At 36.5% G+C, this 19,430-nt stretch overlaps 1 protein-coding gene across 4 annotated transcripts in view; it reads right to left on the reverse strand.

Annotated features, from left to right (window-relative positions):
* The window catches only part of LOC100768249 (DNA repair protein XRCC4), a 214,286-nt gene that overhangs the window by 82,864 nt on the left and 111,992 nt on the right, over positions 1-19,430 (reverse strand). For 3 of the 4 annotated variants that reach the window (XM_027401768.2, XM_027401767.2, XM_035440487.1), the window contains exon 7: positions 3,894-4,041. In XM_027401768.2, coding sequence (XP_027257569.1) covers positions 3,894-4,041 — 148 coding nt within the window. Of the gene's footprint in view, positions 1-3,893; positions 4,042-19,430 lie in introns of those variants that run through there. The other variant, XM_035440488.1, reaches the window with a different exon arrangement.

Below are 19,430 nucleotides of genomic sequence, written 5' to 3' on the forward strand. Positions count from 1 at the left end.
GATTGAACACCTGCTATTCCCATACCACTCCACTGTTTTACTCCTCATTTCCCTTAAGGTTATAGAGCAAATGATGGTTCTGATACATCCTGAAGACCTTCAAATCAAGGAAAAATATCCATTTGTATCTGTCATAAAGACTAAGTTATATGAAATAAAGGAAGGCTATTACTTTGCAGAGCAATGTATGGGAAGTCATACAAAAAAAACCCCAATAATAATCACTGTGCATTTCCTTAGTCAGTGTACAGTTAGGTAGCCAACATATAATGATTGCTAGACATTGAGGCTATGAGGCCATCATGGGAGACACAGGAAATAATCTTGCAAGGGATGGACCTAAATATTTAAATTCCAAATGGGTTTCAACTAATACTCTTTTTCTCTTTTTCCCCATGTCTTTGAGACAATGACATTTAGGACAGACAGGCATTGAGCTCACTATGGAGTCAACAATGAAGTTGACCTTGAATTTGTGATTCTCTTGCTTCCATCTCCCAAGGGTTGTGATTACATGGGTATATCACCAGACCAAAGTGCAGAGGATTGAACCCAGAACTTTGGGCATGTTACATAAGTACTCACCAAAAACAGAACTGTATTTCACTGTAGGAGATATTTCTACTGAATAAACTTATAAATAAACCAAAGGAAACATTTTATATATTTTAGTAAACTTTACAAAAATATTATACCTTCTTCAGTCCAATTAGCTGAAGGAAAAATCATATAAACAAGTATATAAAATATAGTGACCCATTAATGCTGTATCATCAGTGAAATGCTTTAAAATATTAAGAGTCCATTTGCTTGGGAAGCTTTGATGGTGTTAAACCAATAATGTTACATTTCTAATGAGAATTTGTTAGAAAAAAATTGTTTCAGAAGCAGTATAAGACAGAAGTTTTGTTTTGTTTTTTTTAATAGGGTAGTCATGAATATTTAGCCATCTTACCCTTACCACCCTCCACTCTCCCCTACTCCCTTGGTCACATCTTATTCCATTTTTTATTGTTATTGTTGCTTTTTGTTTCATTTCCTGCTAAGAATGTAGGTTTTTTTGTTGTTGTTGTTTTTGTTTTTGTTTTTCGAGACAGTGTTTCTCTGAGTAGCTTTGGAGCCTATCCTAGCACCCGTTCTGGAGACCAGGCTGGCCTCCAACTCACAGAGATCCGCCTGCGTCTCCCTCCCGAGTGCTGGGATTAAAGGCGTGCGCCACCAACACCTGGCTATTTTTTTTTTTTTTTTATTTTTGCAGGAAGCTTCTTTTTCTCAAATAAATGGAAATGTAGAACAAGTATTTAAATTTTGTGTGCACTCTAAAATTTTAGCCTAGTATATTTAAAATGAAAAAGACATTCTAAAGTACAAAAAAAACCCTCAAATTTATACATTAATAGCTTACTTCAGTTGGATGATGAAAGAGGAATTATAAAGCAGGGTGTGTGAGACTCAACCTCTGATTGACATGCTAAAGCAAGCTGCCTTTAATCTTAACAATTCTTATATATGCTTTTCACCTCTACATATGGATAGCCTTGACAGATGGTGCTACAAGGATTGGCATAAAACTAAAAAAAAGATGATATGGTTTATGACAACTTTTAAAATGATGAAAATATATGGGAAAACTAACAGAATCATTTCAAATTATAATGTGGACTTTTTAGAAATGAAAGCACATTACTTTAATTTAAAGGTTTATGAAAATAGTCATGATTTAGAGCAAAGATTTTTTTCACCTGTCTACCATGCATATATCACAAGCTTGTTTTTGCAACAACGGGTACATAGGGAGTGATAGTAAACTTAAAACTTTACACAAATGCACTAGAAAGGTAAAAATGCTATTCTACCACATCATCCAATACATTTCCTTCCTTACAGCCTAAGATTTTCATCAGACAAATCAGACCAAAGACAGTAAGAGATATTGGTTAACTGGTTCTGTTTTTGACCCTCCTGGATTCTTAAGATTTCCCATCATAACTGACACCCATGAGTTACATTTTACTGACTAGTGAAATGAATGGAAGAATTCTCTCAAGTTTTTTGGATTGCTGGTAATTTATTCTTGAAATAACTATCTGTAAGAATAATATGAAAACCCTACTATATTTTAGGAATGACTCTTTTTCACTCTGTAAAGAAGTAAAATGCCTTGAATTATACAACCTCTTTCCAATGATTAAGAGGTGAAGACTAAACTCAGGAGAAATATAAAAGAGGAGGAGTTTTTTGTAGATATGTTGTCTGGACACACATACTATACACAATGGATCCTGTGCAACAGACAAATAGATCAAGCCATTTGTAGAAACAAATAATAAAAATTTGAATTAATCACATTTTTATCTGTATGTTTTGGGGAAAGGATCTCACTTTATAGCTAGTTGGCCTTGAACTAACTATATAACAAGGCTGGCCTTGAACTTGCATAAACCACAATCTCCAGCCATAAGACTGTCAGGATTATAGACTAGGAGAGCTGTTACATACTATGTCATACTTATTTATGCTAGAAACTTTAAAAAATCCTGCTGTAATCTTCCCAGACTCTGGAGACAGGGCTTATGCCTCCCTTCATATTCTCATTATTTACAGAACTCTAAAACATTTTTGTATCAGGATCACTAAAACACTTTCAAACACTTTGAACATCTCAAGAGTGCTAGATTCACATTCTTGCTAATGTGTACTACAGACTACATCTTGAAAATTAACACTAACATATTCATTAATTATTTCAATATTACACAAATCATGCTGATAACATGAATAACATACACATATGAAGCTTTTTTAATCTTTGACATCAATATCATTATAACATTTCTCCCTTCCTTCTCCTTCCTCCAAACCTATCCATGGACCCCTCCCCACTCTCTTTCAAATTCATGGACTATTTTATCATTAACAGGAATAACAGACTTTTTTATGAAACAATAACCCATTTTCTGAACAAAGAAACAAACAGTTTGTGACAACATTGTTTTATGCATTTATGAATCTGTTTGGTGCCTGGCTTAACTGAAAGCAGTTCAGTTTTCATTTGCTTATGAATTTTATCACCCACAATACATTATTTTAATGAGGATGTAAAGAAAACCCAGCCTCACACAGGTATGAACTTGAAGAAGGAGGAACACATGGAGCCCCAAGGAAGAGCCTGGAAAGCCTCAGGTATCCACTTCCCACATTTTGCAGAGATCTAACAATACCATCTGCTAAGACAACCATGACTTATAAGAAAAGCAAACAAGCTGGGCATTGGTGGTGCATGCCTTTAATCCAAGCACTTGGGAGGCAGAGGCAGGTGGATCTCTGTGAGTTCGAGACGAGCCTGGTCTACAAGAGCTAGTTCCAGGACAGCCTCCAAAGCCATAGAGAAATCTTGTCTTGAAAAATGTCCATTGTTTTGTTATAATTTTACTTTAAATTCATTACAATTAAATTAGAATATAAATTCAAGTTTGAAATCAAGAGTAAAATAAAGCATGTAACTCCAATTCTTGATATAAGTAAACAGATCAATAGAAAGAGGGATTTTGCTAGAAGGAGAGAAAAAAAAACCATAACCCTGCAGAGTGGCTAGTTCAAATGTGATCTGCATGTCGTTTAAGCAATAAATTAGATTGAAATGCTTTACTGAACACAAGATTCATTCTAATATTTTTAGTATCCTACATGCCATTTCTAATTAAACTGTGGAAAAACACAAAGAAAACTGCTTATATTTTGGTATGTCTGCCTTAAATATTAATAAGAATTAAGCAAATACCAGAAAAGTATATTTTCTGCGTCACTTTAGAACACCCCATATCATACCTTTAAGCTCTAACATTTTAATTGCCTTATACAAGGATCCGGTTCACATCAGACATAGCACTCACCTTTCCTTCCCCTGCAGCTGCTGCTCCTGCGGAGCCATTTTGGGTTCTGTCCCAAGATTCTTCTGCATATGATGTCTTCTCTTCCTACTGGGTGCAATGTCAGTGACATCAGGACTTGAAAATAAGGAATCTTCTTTACAAACAGCGGCTAAAATAAAATGCAATGCAATCAGATTATATATGTAATTTATATTAAATATTAAATTGCTTCCTCAACAATGGCATATGTATCACAATGAAAATATTGCAAAACTATTCTCTCAAACCTTTACGCACACTTGCTGATATGAAGCAGGTGGTCGGTGTGCAATAGTTTAACTCGATTGTGTCTACTGAATAATCTGGTTAAAGTAGCCTCTGCCTATCTGAGGCAAACACAGTCTCAACAGTGCATAAGACATGTACTAAAGGGATGACATGAAGCAACTTAACTTAGAACAGTGATTATGACAGTGTGGCAATTTGTTAGTTACAGAAAATTACAGGCTTGAGGATGAACTTAAAGTGGCTAAAGTCTGAAAGCCTCAGGGTGACCTGTACTTGTGAGGTAGAGGCAACAAGGGGAACACACTTGTTTTATGTTTCTCTGTTTACTATCAATCTTGTCCCAAAAGGCTTAATGGCACTAGGAATACCTGCTTGTTAACCAATACACAAACTGTTCTACCAAAATCCATGTTTCTATAAAAAAGGGGGGGTGACTGGGGGCTTAAAACAATAATATCCAAAAGATTTGAGTCTTTAATGTGTCCTCCTGGTATATAACAGGCCCTCATGTCTCATTTAAGTGTATCAGAAAAAAAAAAGTTCTGTTGCACAATCAAAGGGGAAGCTTGAACACTATACAGACCTTTAAATGAGAGGATGTAGAAAGTTTTGAGTACTGTGAAGGTCCAGTACTATGCCATAAACAGCAGCTGATTCACTGAAAATAAGTCAAGAACTACAGAAAACATCTCACCCAAATCCTTAATTGGATTGTTAAATATTTACTTATTTTTAAGACAGGTTATCTCTACTTAGCCATGGTTATCCTTGAATTTGCTATGTAGAACCAGTTTGGCCTCAAATTTACAGAGATCTGTCTGCCTCTGCCTTCCCAGTCATGGGACTGAAGTTACAGGGCTCGGGCAGCTTGGCAGAAAGACTTATTGTTATATACCACAATACCTGGCTGGACAGTCATTTTAAAGAAAGTGAGGGAAACAGATGCATCCATAGCCCATAAGTTCTGCTTTAGAGGAGGTATGTTGCTGAGTTAGCTTATTATGATGATGAACTCACATGTTGCTTGAGAGTCAATAGAGTCAGGGCTTTTATTAGTGTTGATTTACAATACTAACAAAAACAATGACAGAACTCCACAGGCTCTGAATTTATGTCCAGATCTTAGTTGGATTGCCAAGTAAACACTTAATTATAGTGGTAATTTCTTTAGAATTAATGCTTCTGATATAATTTTGCTGGCAGAGAGACCTGTAAACATATGTCCAAACAAACATATTTTACTTTCCAAAGTTATTACAGGTTTTAACTTATCTGTTTCTAACAGATTCTATGTAGATAATTTTACCCATTCCTAAAATGTGCTGAGATAAAGAAGAGTAGCTAAAAAGAAAACATTATTTTCTCCCCTGAACATGTTGAAGCTGAGTAATTTGCTACCTTTGTGTAATGAAGATACAAATATCATGAATATGATCAAACATAGCATAAATGTTGGCAGTAGATGATATTTCAACTATATATAGACATGAAGAACACAGAAATATATTCAACACTATGAAGGAAAAGGTAAGTTTCAGTTAAAAGGTAAGGCACATATTTTTAAGTTACAAAATGATTAAAAATTAGCAGGCTCAAAAGATACTCTAGTCTTAAAATGATGACACATTAGAGTGTCCAACATTCTCTTTAAAATGGAAAGTGATCTGATTTCAGTCTCCTGCAACCTAAAGCAGATTCATGAGAGTTGGGAGAAGTTTGGTGGTTACCAGAGGCCAGGGAGAGTAGGAGAGAGATAGAGTGACAGAGAGAGTGATCAGTCAGACTAACTTACAGATAGAAATAATGCAAAGATTCTTCAAAAAGAAGACTGGACTTTAAAAGTGTTCACAGAAACGATACTTCAGAACATAATCAATTATAATAAAATAGAATGTGAACAAATGTGTAAACAAGCTATAACCCAGCGGTTTCACACCTGGCACTCAATGCACAGATAAGTGTGATAGGATGAAGATATCCCTATTCTGCAGGCCACTGTGATAGGTTCCTACACTTCCCACATTATAGCCAGAAGTGATGATTTACTAGTCAGCGTACAGGATGAAAACTGAGTATCAAATGTTTAGATGGTTGTGAGGGATTCTGCCTGTTAAGTAGAGTAGAGGTTGTATGCTCTCCTCCAATATCCACGACTTCTCTGGTACTGACCAGTTAACTAGGTTTCCAGTATAATACAAAATTTCCTTCTTGTTTGAGAGGGTTTGTAGTTCAATATGAGAGCTTACACATACAAGCAACATTATACAGACTTAGCAGGGTATATTTAGAAATAGATATGGGTATATGTGTATAGACATGTGTGTGTGTGTGTGTGTGTGTGTGTGTGTGTGTATGTGTGTGTGTGTGTGTGTGCGAGTGTGCGTGTGCGTGTGCACGAGTGCGTGCACATAATAAGAATTGATGAAAAAGAGGACATGGATTGGAAAGAGTGAAAGGAGGGATTCATGGGAGGGTTTGGAGGGAAGAAAGGAAAGAATTCAACCAACATGTATACCTTTGTTCTTCCTCAATCATTCCTGAAAATTACATCATAATAAATATCAGGCAGTACCTGAATGTTATTGGGAATAATTAATACGTATGAGTGAATGTGTAGCTCAGCTGCATAAAGTCAGCTACGATATATCTTGTCATATTCTTTCTTTTTCCAAACTCCTCTCTTCCAAGTTCCTTACTTCTCCCTACCTACCCAAGTTCATATTCTTTCTCTCTCTTTAAAAAGTATATATGACAGACTTTGAAGACCCCCATGGAAGACATTACCCTCCCTGGGGAGCAGATAGGGTATGGGACAGGTAGGGTGATAGTTGGGGGGAGGGCAAGGAAGGAGGGGAAGGCGAGGGACCTGGGATTGACATGTAAAATAATTTTCTTTCTAATTAAAATAAAATAAATTAAAAGTATATACATGTACATATGTATATAAAATATTTATGTATATACTAAAAACAAAACAAAGCCCACCCCAAAAACAAAAGAGACCAAAACATAAACACCATGGAGATGGACTATGATGGCCAACTACTCCTGAGCAGGAGGTATGCACTGGAGTATGGCTTATATAATCAGTGATACTCTACTGAAGAAAACTGATTTTCCATCTCTTAGCAGGGGTCAATTGCAAAATATTTCTTGGCAAAGGGTAGGACCTTGTCTGCACATGCCATTTTCCTTGTTGAGATATTGTTTGATTTGAACTTGTGTAGGACATGTACATACTGTCTCAGTCTCTATAAATTCATATGCATACCAGCCCTTTTGCATCTGTAAAATGCTACTTCTTTGAAGCCATCCACCACTTCTGGCTCTTGCAATCTTCTGCTTCCTCTTCGGCATAGATATTTTTAAGAGGCACCACCCAAGTTTTCCCTTTCAATTCATGCATCTTATTTTAAAGAAAATTAAGTTATAATTTTATAATGTTATAATTACACATTCTACTTAATTTTTAGATTTACTTTATGTGTGTGAATGTTTTTCTTATATATTTGAGTATGTACTATGTTTTTGCCTGATGCTCAGAGAAGTCAGAAGAGGTTATGGGTGGTACTAGGAAGAGAACCTGGGTCATTGTGGTAGTATGAATGTAATTGGCCCCCATAATCTCAGAGAGTAGCACTATGAGTTGTGGCTTTGTTGGAGTGGATATGGCCTTGGTAGAGAAAGTGTGTCACTGTGGTGGCAGGCTTTGAGAATCCTATGTTCAGGATACTAACACTGTGTGTTGACTTCCTGTTCCCTTCAACCCAAGATAGAGCCCACAGGACTTCTGCCGGCATGGTGCCATGTTCCCCACCATGAAGATAATGGACTGAACCACTGAAACCATAAGCTAGCCACAGTTAAAGTTTTTCCTTTATAAAAGTTGCTGTGGTCATGTTGTCTCTTCACAGCAATAAAAACCTTAACTATGATAGTCTCCTGTAAACGAACAATTGCTTTTATCTGCTAAGCTATCACTTTATCTTTGATACTTTTTTAGACATGAAGGAAACTCTGAAAGAGTTGGAAAAGGAAGGATACTATTTAAAAAAATAACAAGGAAGTGCATGGCTTGAATGGAATCACACTTAAAATATACTATAGCAGATAGATAAGAAATGAGTATTGCTAAGACTATTGGTTGGTCTCCCCAAACAGAAATTAAGTACCTATTGCTGAAGACAATACCTACACAATTCACTGAACATGGAGAAGATGATATGGTGCCAAACTAGAGCCTTCATTCACTAATGACTCTTGTTCATAGTATTAGAATTTACTCTGCATGCTACCAAACAAGAAAGGCAAACACCATGGATCTATAATGATGACCTACCTGCATGACATGCTTGTGCAATGGTGGCACAAAATATGGGACTAGCCAACAATATCTAACTGGATTTAAAGCCCACTCCATGAGAAAGAACTCATCCCATATACTGCTCAGTTGGTGAGGAAACTGAGAACAGGGGAAAACCAAATTTATACTGTTTTGCCAGAGGAATGTTACCATAAAATGACTCCTAATGACACTGCTATATTCATAGATCAGTTCCTTACTCAGCCAATATCATCAATATCAGTATCATCAACATTTCCTCCTACAGTAAATGGGAAACAAGTACAGAGATCTACACCTGGACAATGTGCATAGAGTGAGAAACTTTGGAAAACTCAGTCCTAAATGGCATGTTTCCATCAAGTTTCTCTGCTCAGGGTTCAAAGAATCTTATGAAACAGGAGACAGAAAAAATTGTAAGAGCGAAAGGGGTTGGAGGACACCAAAGAAACAAGGTCTTCTAGACACAGTAGGACGAATGACATATGGCAGCACACAGAGGGGCTGCATGAGTCTGGGGCTGCAGGGATGACAGGGCAAGTGGACACAAACCCATCCCTAACCTAGAAGCTATCTCCTTTTGATAACCATTTGCAAAGGAAAACTTAGTTCTTGCCAAAGGCATCTCATTGGGGATAGAAACCACTCCTCAAGGCAGGCCAGATGCCCAATAGTAGATGGTCAACACAAAACAAACATAGGGGCATGTTGGAGGTTTTTTGTCTCATAATGTACTTAGAGATTTTTTTTAACCTTACAGGTCCTTTACACATACCTAATGACTTCCAATTTTGTGCTTTTATGGGAGTATTGTGTGTATGTATGTGTGTCTCTGCATCATTTTCTTTCAGTCTTCCTATGTTCTCTCTTGTCTGTTTTTGGTTTTGTCCTGTTCCAGTTTGTTTTATTGGTTGGTTTTTGCTTTATTTTTCTTTAGATGTTTATTTGTTTTCTATGACGAGGCAGATAGGGTGTGGATTCAGATGGGAGGGAAGTTGGGAAGGCTCTGGGAGGAGTTCGGGGAGATAAAACCTTAATCAGAATGTATTATATGAAAAAAAATCCATCTGAAAGACAAGAAAAAATAAAGAGGAAAAAAACAAAATAGATAAGTGTGCACTGCAAAGGGGAAAAAGGAGGGTAATGGAGATACACAGACAATAAATTTACCACCTTTTGAAAGGAGATGGGACAGTAAGAATTTCAAGTGATTGGAAACTGAGTGATACTTCTAGAATCCCCATTTAAAAAACTACCATCAGCTCTTTGTCACCACAGTGTATCTTTCAGTATTCCCATTCTAAGCAAGAAAACAAAAGAAAAAGGCTATTGCCAATCAGTCAGTACAGCTGAAGCACTGTCTGGGAGAGTCTGTGGGATGAATCTCAAGGTCTCACCAGGTTCACTGTGCTGGGAATGAGGAATCTTTACACAATCCCTGCTATTCTAAAAGGGGGCTCACAAAAAAACCACACTTCTCATCTGACAGAAGAACTGCAGGATCTTGGCAGCACAGAGAAGACATGAGGAGAGTGTTGGCTTCCCTGGGTATTCTCAATGTCAAATTAAATGACCCTTGGCTAAACTGCCGGGAATTTGGATAAGTCTCATGAGAAAAAAATTACCTGTTACATTTCAGTATATGACCCATAAACTCTTAAGTCTTAATATTTTTTAGGATTTTTTTTTGGTCAAACACACACAGATACACAGACCCCCCCCACACACAACCTAATGAAATGATTCCTAATGATATTCTGCTATATTCATAGTCTTTCCTTGCCTACTTATCAGAGGCTTCCTCCTGCAGCAGAAGGGAGCCAGTGCAGAGACCTATAGTAGCCAGACATTATGCAGAGAGAGAGGGAGTCTAAATTAGAGGTCTCCATCAGGTCCCTCCCCTTGGAGATCTGGGAACCCCACAGATGACAGGGAAAACTATAGGAGAACATGGCCCACGGAATTAACTAAACAGGGCTCACAGGAGCTCACAGAGACTGAAGTGGCAATCACAGAGCCTGCATGGGTCAGCACGAGGTCTTCTGTGTATATGTTTTGTTTTTTAGTTTGGTGTTTTTACAGGACTCAGAACAGTGGGAACTAACTCTTTTGTCTGTTCTTGGGACTCATTCCCTCCTATTGGGATGCCTGTACAGCCTTGATGTAAGGGGTTTCTGCTTGCCACATGGTGTCTTGTTTTGACCTATTTGGCTGTTGTTTCTTGGAAGCTGCTCTTTTCTGAAGAGGAATTCAAGCACTTATTAAGCATCTAATTTCAATAAATAAAACTAAAACCAGAAATTTATTTTCAGGTTTATAATTTATAGGTTTTCATTCCATCACTTTATAGAGAGTTTCAAATCATACAATGCACAACTTGTTACATTCTAATGGAAAGAGCCACATCTCTTTTTTTCTAGGCCACAAACATTTACAGCTGTCCACTCACATGTTTTCCCTGACCCAAGTATCCTGAGGGACATTATTTACTGTTCATTGCATTGGAAATGTAGCTCTCACATTAAACTGTAGAATGAAGAAAGATCTCTAATCTTTGATTATGAATATAATAAACATGTTGTTTGCAAAGGTCATGAACAAACAAAAAGCCACCACTTACTTCTCAGACTCATAACAAAGTATTAAGATCCTAGCATTTAAATGTAACCCTGATTTGCTTTGGTCACCGTATCCTCCAGAAAATGCTTTTCACATTATGTTGAGGTCTGCAGTGTCACTAATATTCACATTTGTCCCTTGCTTTCTCTTTTGAATGTCCACTTATATTCCCCCTTTGACTCTTGTAGGGAGAAATCCTGATTAGAGGTACCACTGACCACACTGGCTTGGGCCTGGTCACAGTTACCGCTGACCATCACCTTTAGCTGTTCCTACCTACAGGACTTGGGGTTCATAATTTCACCCACTCATTTTACAGACACTATCTTGTATTGCTGCTATTTTCCTTCCACACAATCTTCTCTCTCCAATTACAGTATGAATATTAGTATAATTTACATCTTACACATGGAAATATTGCTACTCAGTAGTTTTATGTATGAGAAATTGGAACATGCACACTCTTATTTTCACAGTGGGGCTTACTCAGGAACCCAAGATAGAGTAAGAGAAAATGCACTAGGAAACTGAGTATGGAACTCCAATCCGGCTATTTATTGTGGGCAAATCTTGGAATCTCTAAAACCCTCAGTTGAAAAGATGTATACTCACTCTGAATTCTGACAATAAATCCAATCAAATGTAAACTAATAAGATACATGTACAAATTATTTTTAAGTCAAAACATATCAGAAATATAAGACATAATTGCAGTATTAAGAATACTTGTAATCTTATGGGAAAATATTGAGATTCCTATTGAATGAATTTGAAGAATGAATTTTTAGGACAACTTCTAGATCTTTTCATAAATTAAAAGGGTGAATGGGAAAATTGGGGGTTTCCAATAAAACATAACCCAACTGTCAGAAAATCTCCATCTATTATGAATACAGCTATGTGAATGCTCAGACAGTTGGGCTACTTAATTCAATTATTTAATTAATTCAATTTTCAGGATTTGGTTACATATTTGTATTCCATAAGGCACAGTCTTTTATTTCCAAAGATATAAAACATTGAAGGGGAAAGAGTCAACCCATAATCTAAAACCTCAGAAAACATACTCCTTTTTTGTCACAAAGAGAGAGTAAACACCCTGAGGCCTAAGGCTACTTTGTACTTCTGTGGTATGTCTTAGTGACAAGAACCCAGATAATCAGGAAAAGAGGCTAAGATAAGGTGGGTCTAACCACACTTCAAAAGGTATTATCTTAACTAATCTGTCGGAGGTAGTAAATTTGTAATCTGATAAAACAAATGAACATTATTTTTCCTCGTCATTCATCAAATATCCCCCTTCAAAGCTTGAATGTCTTGTCATCCTGTGTTTTTTATGATCTACTAAATAACTGATGACCATCTCACACAAACGTCAACAGTTTAACCTCTTCATCAGCAATCACTAGATAAAATAACACAGCATCAAACACGAAAGCATCTGTGTCCATGTGTATACACCTCCAGGCTCACACATATTGGAAAAAGTCAGGCTTCTCTTTGCCTAGAACAGCTGAAATACAAATGTCATGACAAACCTTTACTAAATTGTGGTAATATAAGAGGCCATTTTTAGAAATCTAGTACTCTAAAAATAAGAGGCACAGTAGGATACTAACCGTGAAGTATATACTTCAGAAGTACTAAAGCTATAAAAAAAAAATTTGGTATGAATACTTTAAGTAGCACTCTTCACCAATAGCATAACTTGGTGGTTACTTTTCGATTTTTTAATTGAATGACTTGTAATGAAATTATTCCTCATACAACAGGGATACATTATTCTCCCAATATCCAATAAATACTGAAGATTTCTATATCAGGTACTCTAAAGAAGATATTCACAAGACTTATAGCCAAATAGGACAGGAGGATGGAACTATTTCCAAGAAGACATATGGAGGAAATTATAACAAAGTTTAAAAAAGAACTCATAGTTTTTAAACCTCTATCAGTATTATATTTGTGTAATTAATCTGTAGAACTCCACCTTTTCTGTTCTTTTGCCAAAGATCTACTACAATTTCATTTCTTATACTTCTTTCCTTATTTACAGACACTTCTTTTGAAAACATTTTTGTTGTCATCAGATGGAACTGAAAGAGATATCCCATGAGTATGCTAAAAGTCTATCTTACTTCTGAGCATGTTGATACATGAAAGGATGGGGATTAAGGTTTTGTTTCAGTGCAATTGTTTTTGTATGGTGCTATGCTGAACACCATGCCCAGGACTAGTTGTACGGTGAATAAGCATCCAGCCACTCAGCTACATCCCATCCCCTAGAGGATATTCTAGAGGAACTCAAATAACAAACATGAATCAAAACTGCCTAGTCATCTTCTAGAGTCTTTTGGATAGCTTACAACATCTTTAGTCGATTTCATCATTCCTAAAATAATTAATTTGATACTTACAAGAAGCATAAAGCTCGACTGGAATTATCTTATGTGCCACTAGTATTAGCACAATGTATAAAACAGAATAATTATTCAATACACTCAGTGATTAATTGCCATAAAATTTAAATACTAATTGGTTTAAAATAAGTAATTACTCAAATTAGTTTGTGTTTATATGAAATATTACACTGTAGATGATATCTGCTGCCACCAATTTAGTTAGCATTAAAAACATAATTCTACCTAGGAAAAGCAGTTTATGAAAGAACTCCATTAAGAATTCAGTTTATATAATTTTACTGTTAAAATAACAAACCTTGGAAAGTACTTTTAATGGATAATAAGTTTCCACAAAACAAAACTATAATTTCTCAGCTTCCAACAGTTACCCATGTCTGCAATGCTTGAGCCAACACAGAGTTCACTGTTCCTGTGTGAGGTGTGGCCTGCAGTCTAAACAGCAAATATTGTCAAGTGTTTGTTCATACAGACTTCTGTCATTTTTAGAATTTTTTCTCTTGATACACTTTTAATGAGTATTTCATTGAAATGAAAAAAAAAGTACACTATTTGTATAAAGTCACTGCCTGACAACTTAGCCAAAGGAACATAGTCACACAGGGGAAGTTACATGGCACAGGAGGGAAAGCAGAAAGAAGAGAATACCAGCACTCATTACAGTTAAGGCAAGGGGTAGACAAAGACATGAACTATGGGAAAAGAAGAAAGAAAGAAATTATGACCTTCAAGAATGAATCCTCTCCAGTCAATAATCACTGCAGAGGAGACTGAAAGGGAAAGGAAGAGTGCAGGAAGGCCTGAGATTGAATGACAAGTGTTTCCAGAAGATTCAGAAATGAATTTCTGCTTTGCTTTATGTTTTATCAAATGAAATATTGTCTGTTGTCTTTCGTGCAGTTATTTTCCATACTAGCTGAGGGGTGGTGGTGAATAATCATTCCTTTTAAATATAAAAATCAAGTGGACATTTTTGTTAAACTCTAGTAAACTGGCAAATTTTACCATCTGAATTTACAGCAAAACCTCAGGTAATTATTTAAAGTAGTATTATTTTATCTAATTTCTCCTTACTTATCAATTCCTTGCTAGTCATGTCATTCCAGTAGTGACAGTGAAATTGAAACTTCTTGTTTCTAGCAGATTTATACTTCTGATTTATACCTGGTTGTAGATGAAAGGTTCTGCCCTGACTAGTCCCTCAGCCATTTAGTTCCAAATAAACACACAGAGGCTTATATTATTTATAAACTCTTAGGCCTGTGGTTCAGGCTTCTTATTGGATAGCTCCCTTTTAATTATTAACCCATTTCTATTAATCTATGTGTTTCCACATGGTGGGGCTTACCAGTGATGCCTGAGCAACTTTCTTCCTCAGCAGCTACATGGCATCTCCCTCAGGATTCAACTCCTTACACTCCTTTTCCCATCATTCTCCTAGTCTGGTAGCTCTGCCTATACTTCCTGCCTGGCTACATCCTGCCTCTCCTTTGGCCAAAAAACTTTATTCATCAACCAGTAAGAGAAACATATATTCACATCATACAGAAGGACATCTCCCATCACCTGGTGGTAATAAACTATTTTCAAATCTACTAAATTTAGATAATAGCACTAAACATAGCAGGTCCAAAGAGCAGGCAGATTACATAACCCATTTTTTTGGACTGCCTTGTCCTAGTTTCTAGAGAAACAGATAAATTTCAAATTGTTTTTTGTTAGGAATTATGATAAAGAAGACATGGAGGCCTAATGATTGAAGGCCTAAATTGATTTTTTGTTGTTATTGTTTCTTTGAAACATGTTTTCATTAAAGAATGCTGTCTTAGTCCAAGGACATAAAGGCAAAGAAAACAAGCTTTGGTGATGGCCACTCTCAGAGCTTTCAAGCCAAGTCATTTTCACCAGCTGCTCTTACTTAAAACAGGGTTTCAATAAAGGAGATTACATTAAAGTTGCAAGCTGCTGTGAGTTATCTTTGTCAAACTGTTAATAGTACTATGAGATAGTAAAATAAGATTTAGCATTACAAGAGACATGGAATGTGTGTTTACATTTATAGAGAACTAACATGAAGATATTTCTAATTTCTCAATAACAATTGCTGGTTTCCAATAGTATAGTCTGGGCATGGCTCCACTTCCTAAAAGGAGGAACAGAGGACAGCCATAAGACTACTATGCCTTTAAACAGAGATCCTTTCTGGAACTAAACACAGAGAGAATTGGAGCCCATTCCGAATATGATGATTTCCCTCACATGGAGTGGTATAAATTAAGTTCCATGCCACAGCATGGCTTTATGAGGCAGTAGCAATGCAGAGATGACTGCAGAACAAACATGCCCCAACACAGTCATCATAAGCTGCTGGATTACTGTGAAGCTGCACACGGACAGTCAGGAATCTGTTGGGCCTGGTGACCTGTGTGGAAGCCCAGATATCGACTCCGCACTGGAAGATAGAGAACTAAGTATGTGGTGCTCTGAGACAACACCATGGTCTAGACCCTCAAAAATTAGTAGAAAAGGAAATAAGATGTGTGTTTATTTAGAACTAAATGGAACTTTAGTAATCACAATGTCTAGAGAAAAAAATTACTCACAAAGAAGAATAAATACAAATGTCAAGTGCATAAGAAAGGCTGGTATTTTTGTATTATATACTGGATTTTATACTCCTTGGAAAATTATATCTTTCAGTTAGTTACATCGCAATTCTAAAACCAGCTTGACTTTATGCAGTGTTTAAAATGGGATAAAGTCTAAGAAATGCTTGTTCTGCTATACTCCACTATTGTCTCTTCATTCTCATAGGTTTCCTTGGTCACAGTGAGAGAACAAGAAAGCAGGTCCAAGATAGAAATAAAGATCTTGGTTGAAAATATGACATTACACAAACTAGCAACACGTGATACTTCAGTTTGAATCTCAAACTGCTTCCTACCCTGTAAGATACTGCGCAAAGATTGAATTTCTTGGTACACTGTAAGAGAAGCTACTATATATAGTAGCAAAGAAAAAATAGTAAGACTTGTAAAGTACTTAGCCTGGCACATGCATTATTTTTTTTTCCTGAGACAGGGTTTCTCTGTATAGCTTTGGAACCTATCCTGGCACTAGCTCTAGAGACCAGGCTGGTAGCACATGCATTATTACAAGTGCTGACTATTAACAGAGACTTTGCATGAGACTGCTATGGAAGTAGATGAAATGAAAGCAGCATTTGAGATAGAAGGCTTAAGCAGTCATTGTTGATTGCATAAACAAAAGAAATCTGAGATAGGAGAGGTTGCTCTGGGTGTAGAGGTATTTTCTGTCAAGGCTAATGGCCTGAGTCTCACTCCTGGAACCCACAGAGTAGAAAAAAAGAACAGAGTCCTGCAAGTTGATTTTAGACCACCCAATGTACACCATGTCATACCCCTCCACATAAGCAAATAAATAATAAAAAAACAAATTAATGTAATAAGAATTATAAAGAAATTAAAGATTAATGATGGAGGATAGATAGGATAGTAATTTTAAAATTAGCCAAACAAGTTTAAAGAGAGGCACTTTAAATTATTTTATTAATAAAAAAGAAAATGGATCAGAATTATATTTAAAGGACATTCAAGTTTATAATTTCAAACTACTGAAGATAATAAACAGAATAGTATCAATGAAACAATACACTGAAATAAATTGAGGAGGTACAAACATCTCTTGAGTAGAGATTTTCAAAGCACAGGAAAAGACCCTTAGTAAGTTATAAAATAAAATGGGTAGTACCCAATATTTAGAAAATATTATCAGAGTATATAACAAAGCAATGTTAAATAGTGATTCATGCAACATTTATATTAGCTCTGCAAACATGTGTGCACCCACCGAGGAAGCAAAATACATTGTTAGAGTTCCCCATGAAATCTTAAGTCTTCTCAGAATATATAGTTGTTCTCTTAGTTTAATAGCTTTCTGCAGTGAGTTTTCTGCATAGTGGGAAGAGGGAAAGACTTTAACAATTCACTTCCATTTTCTATGCACTTTACATAAAACAGGTTTGAACAAATATGGATTGTGTTTTTTTATTTAAAAATACTGTCATGTTAAATCGATGTTATGCCAAACTGCCTTCTAAATAGACTTACACATATAGATTATACTCTCAGACTTCATCAGAGAAGCTGTTTTTATTTTATTTACTTTTCTTTTTGCAGTGGGTAGTGTTTATTTCAAAGACAAAGAACTGATCACAGTACAGAAAGTAAATGCCAGGAGTGCCCAGCAATAAACAGCACATATATGTAATTACCTCCAAGTCCAGGCTACTTTGAGGAAGAAGGAAAAGGAGAATGTAAGAGCTGAAGGTTTGGGAGGATTAATACAAAGCAATGACTTCAGAACATGGCATGGCCATTGCACTCATGATATCATTGCCACCAAGAATACCTATACAAGTCCTATGCAAGACTGGGCCATTTAACATTTTATCATGTGTGGGAGTAGGGTTCATGGGACTTCCTTCCCTCCCTGAGGGAAAATGGGCAATTAATAGGTTCTAGGAGAAGGAATACAACTATCATCCGTGGTGTAGCCACTGACAAGATATATGTTTCAATAAGTAACATACAAATTAACAAAATCAGAAATGAAAAAAGGGACATAACAACAGACACTGGGGAAATCCAGAGAATCATCAGGTCACACTTTGAAAACCTGTACTCCACAAAATTCAAAAATTTAAAGGAAATGGATGATTATCTGGATAGATATCATTTACCTAAATTAAATGAAGAACAAATAAGCAATTTAAAAGGATCTATAACCCCTAAGGAAATAGAAGCAGTCATCAAAAGTTTTCCAAAAACAAAAAACAAAAAAAGGCCAGGGCCAGATGGGTTCAGTGCAAAATTCTACCAGACATTCAAGGAACAGCTAATACCAATACTCTTCAAATTGCTCCACACAATAAAAGCAGAAGGATCAGTGCCAAACTCTATACGAGGCTACAATTACCTTGGTACCCAAACCATGCAAAGACACAACTAAGACAGAGAACTACAGATCAATATCCCTTATGAACATAGATGCAAAAATACTCAATGAATATACTGGCAAATACAATGCAAGAACACATCAGAAAAATCATACACCTTGCTAAAGTAGGCTTCAACACAGGGATGCAGGGATGGTTCAGCTTATGAAAATCCATCCATGTAATCCACCATATAAACAAACTGCAAAGGAAAAACCACATGATCATCTCACTACATGCTGAAAAAGCCTTTGACAAAATCCAACACCCCTTCATGATAAAGGTCTTGGAGAGATCAGAGATAAGAGGAACATACCTAAGCATAATAAAGGCCATCTACAGCAAACTGACAGCCAACATCAAAACGAGTGATGGGCAAAGGGGTCCAGAGCAGGCTGGCAAAACCCACAGAAACACCTGACCTGAACAACAGGGAGTTATTGGTCTCCAGACTGATAGCTGGGATACCAGCATGGGACCAATCCAGACCTCAGGAACATAGGCTTCAGTGAGGAGACCTTGGAAATCTACAGGACCTCCTGTAGTAGTTCAGTACTTATCCCTAGCATAGGTTTGGACTTTGGGAGCTCAGTCCACATACAGGGATACTCCCTGAGCCAAGAAACACAGGGGTGGGCCTAGGCCGTATCCTAAAGGTTATGATAGACTCTGATGCCCCCCTTGGACTGTATGTTTTCTATCTCACTTTTTCATATTTTTTGTCACAGATTTGATTACAGGTTAGAGCCTTACTCAGAGCACGCTGAGAAAATAAGAACATGGACTGACTGTGATAATCCCTCAGAGAATTATTACAGGATAGCACCTTTATCTACATTTTTTTTAAATGTCTACCAAGGTGAAAGTTCACT

Source organism: Cricetulus griseus, chromosome 2, assembly GCF_003668045.3.
Source record: "Cricetulus griseus strain 17A/GY chromosome 2, alternate assembly CriGri-PICRH-1.0, whole genome shotgun sequence".
Classification (NCBI taxonomy): domain Eukaryota; kingdom Metazoa; phylum Chordata; class Mammalia; order Rodentia; family Cricetidae; genus Cricetulus; species Cricetulus griseus.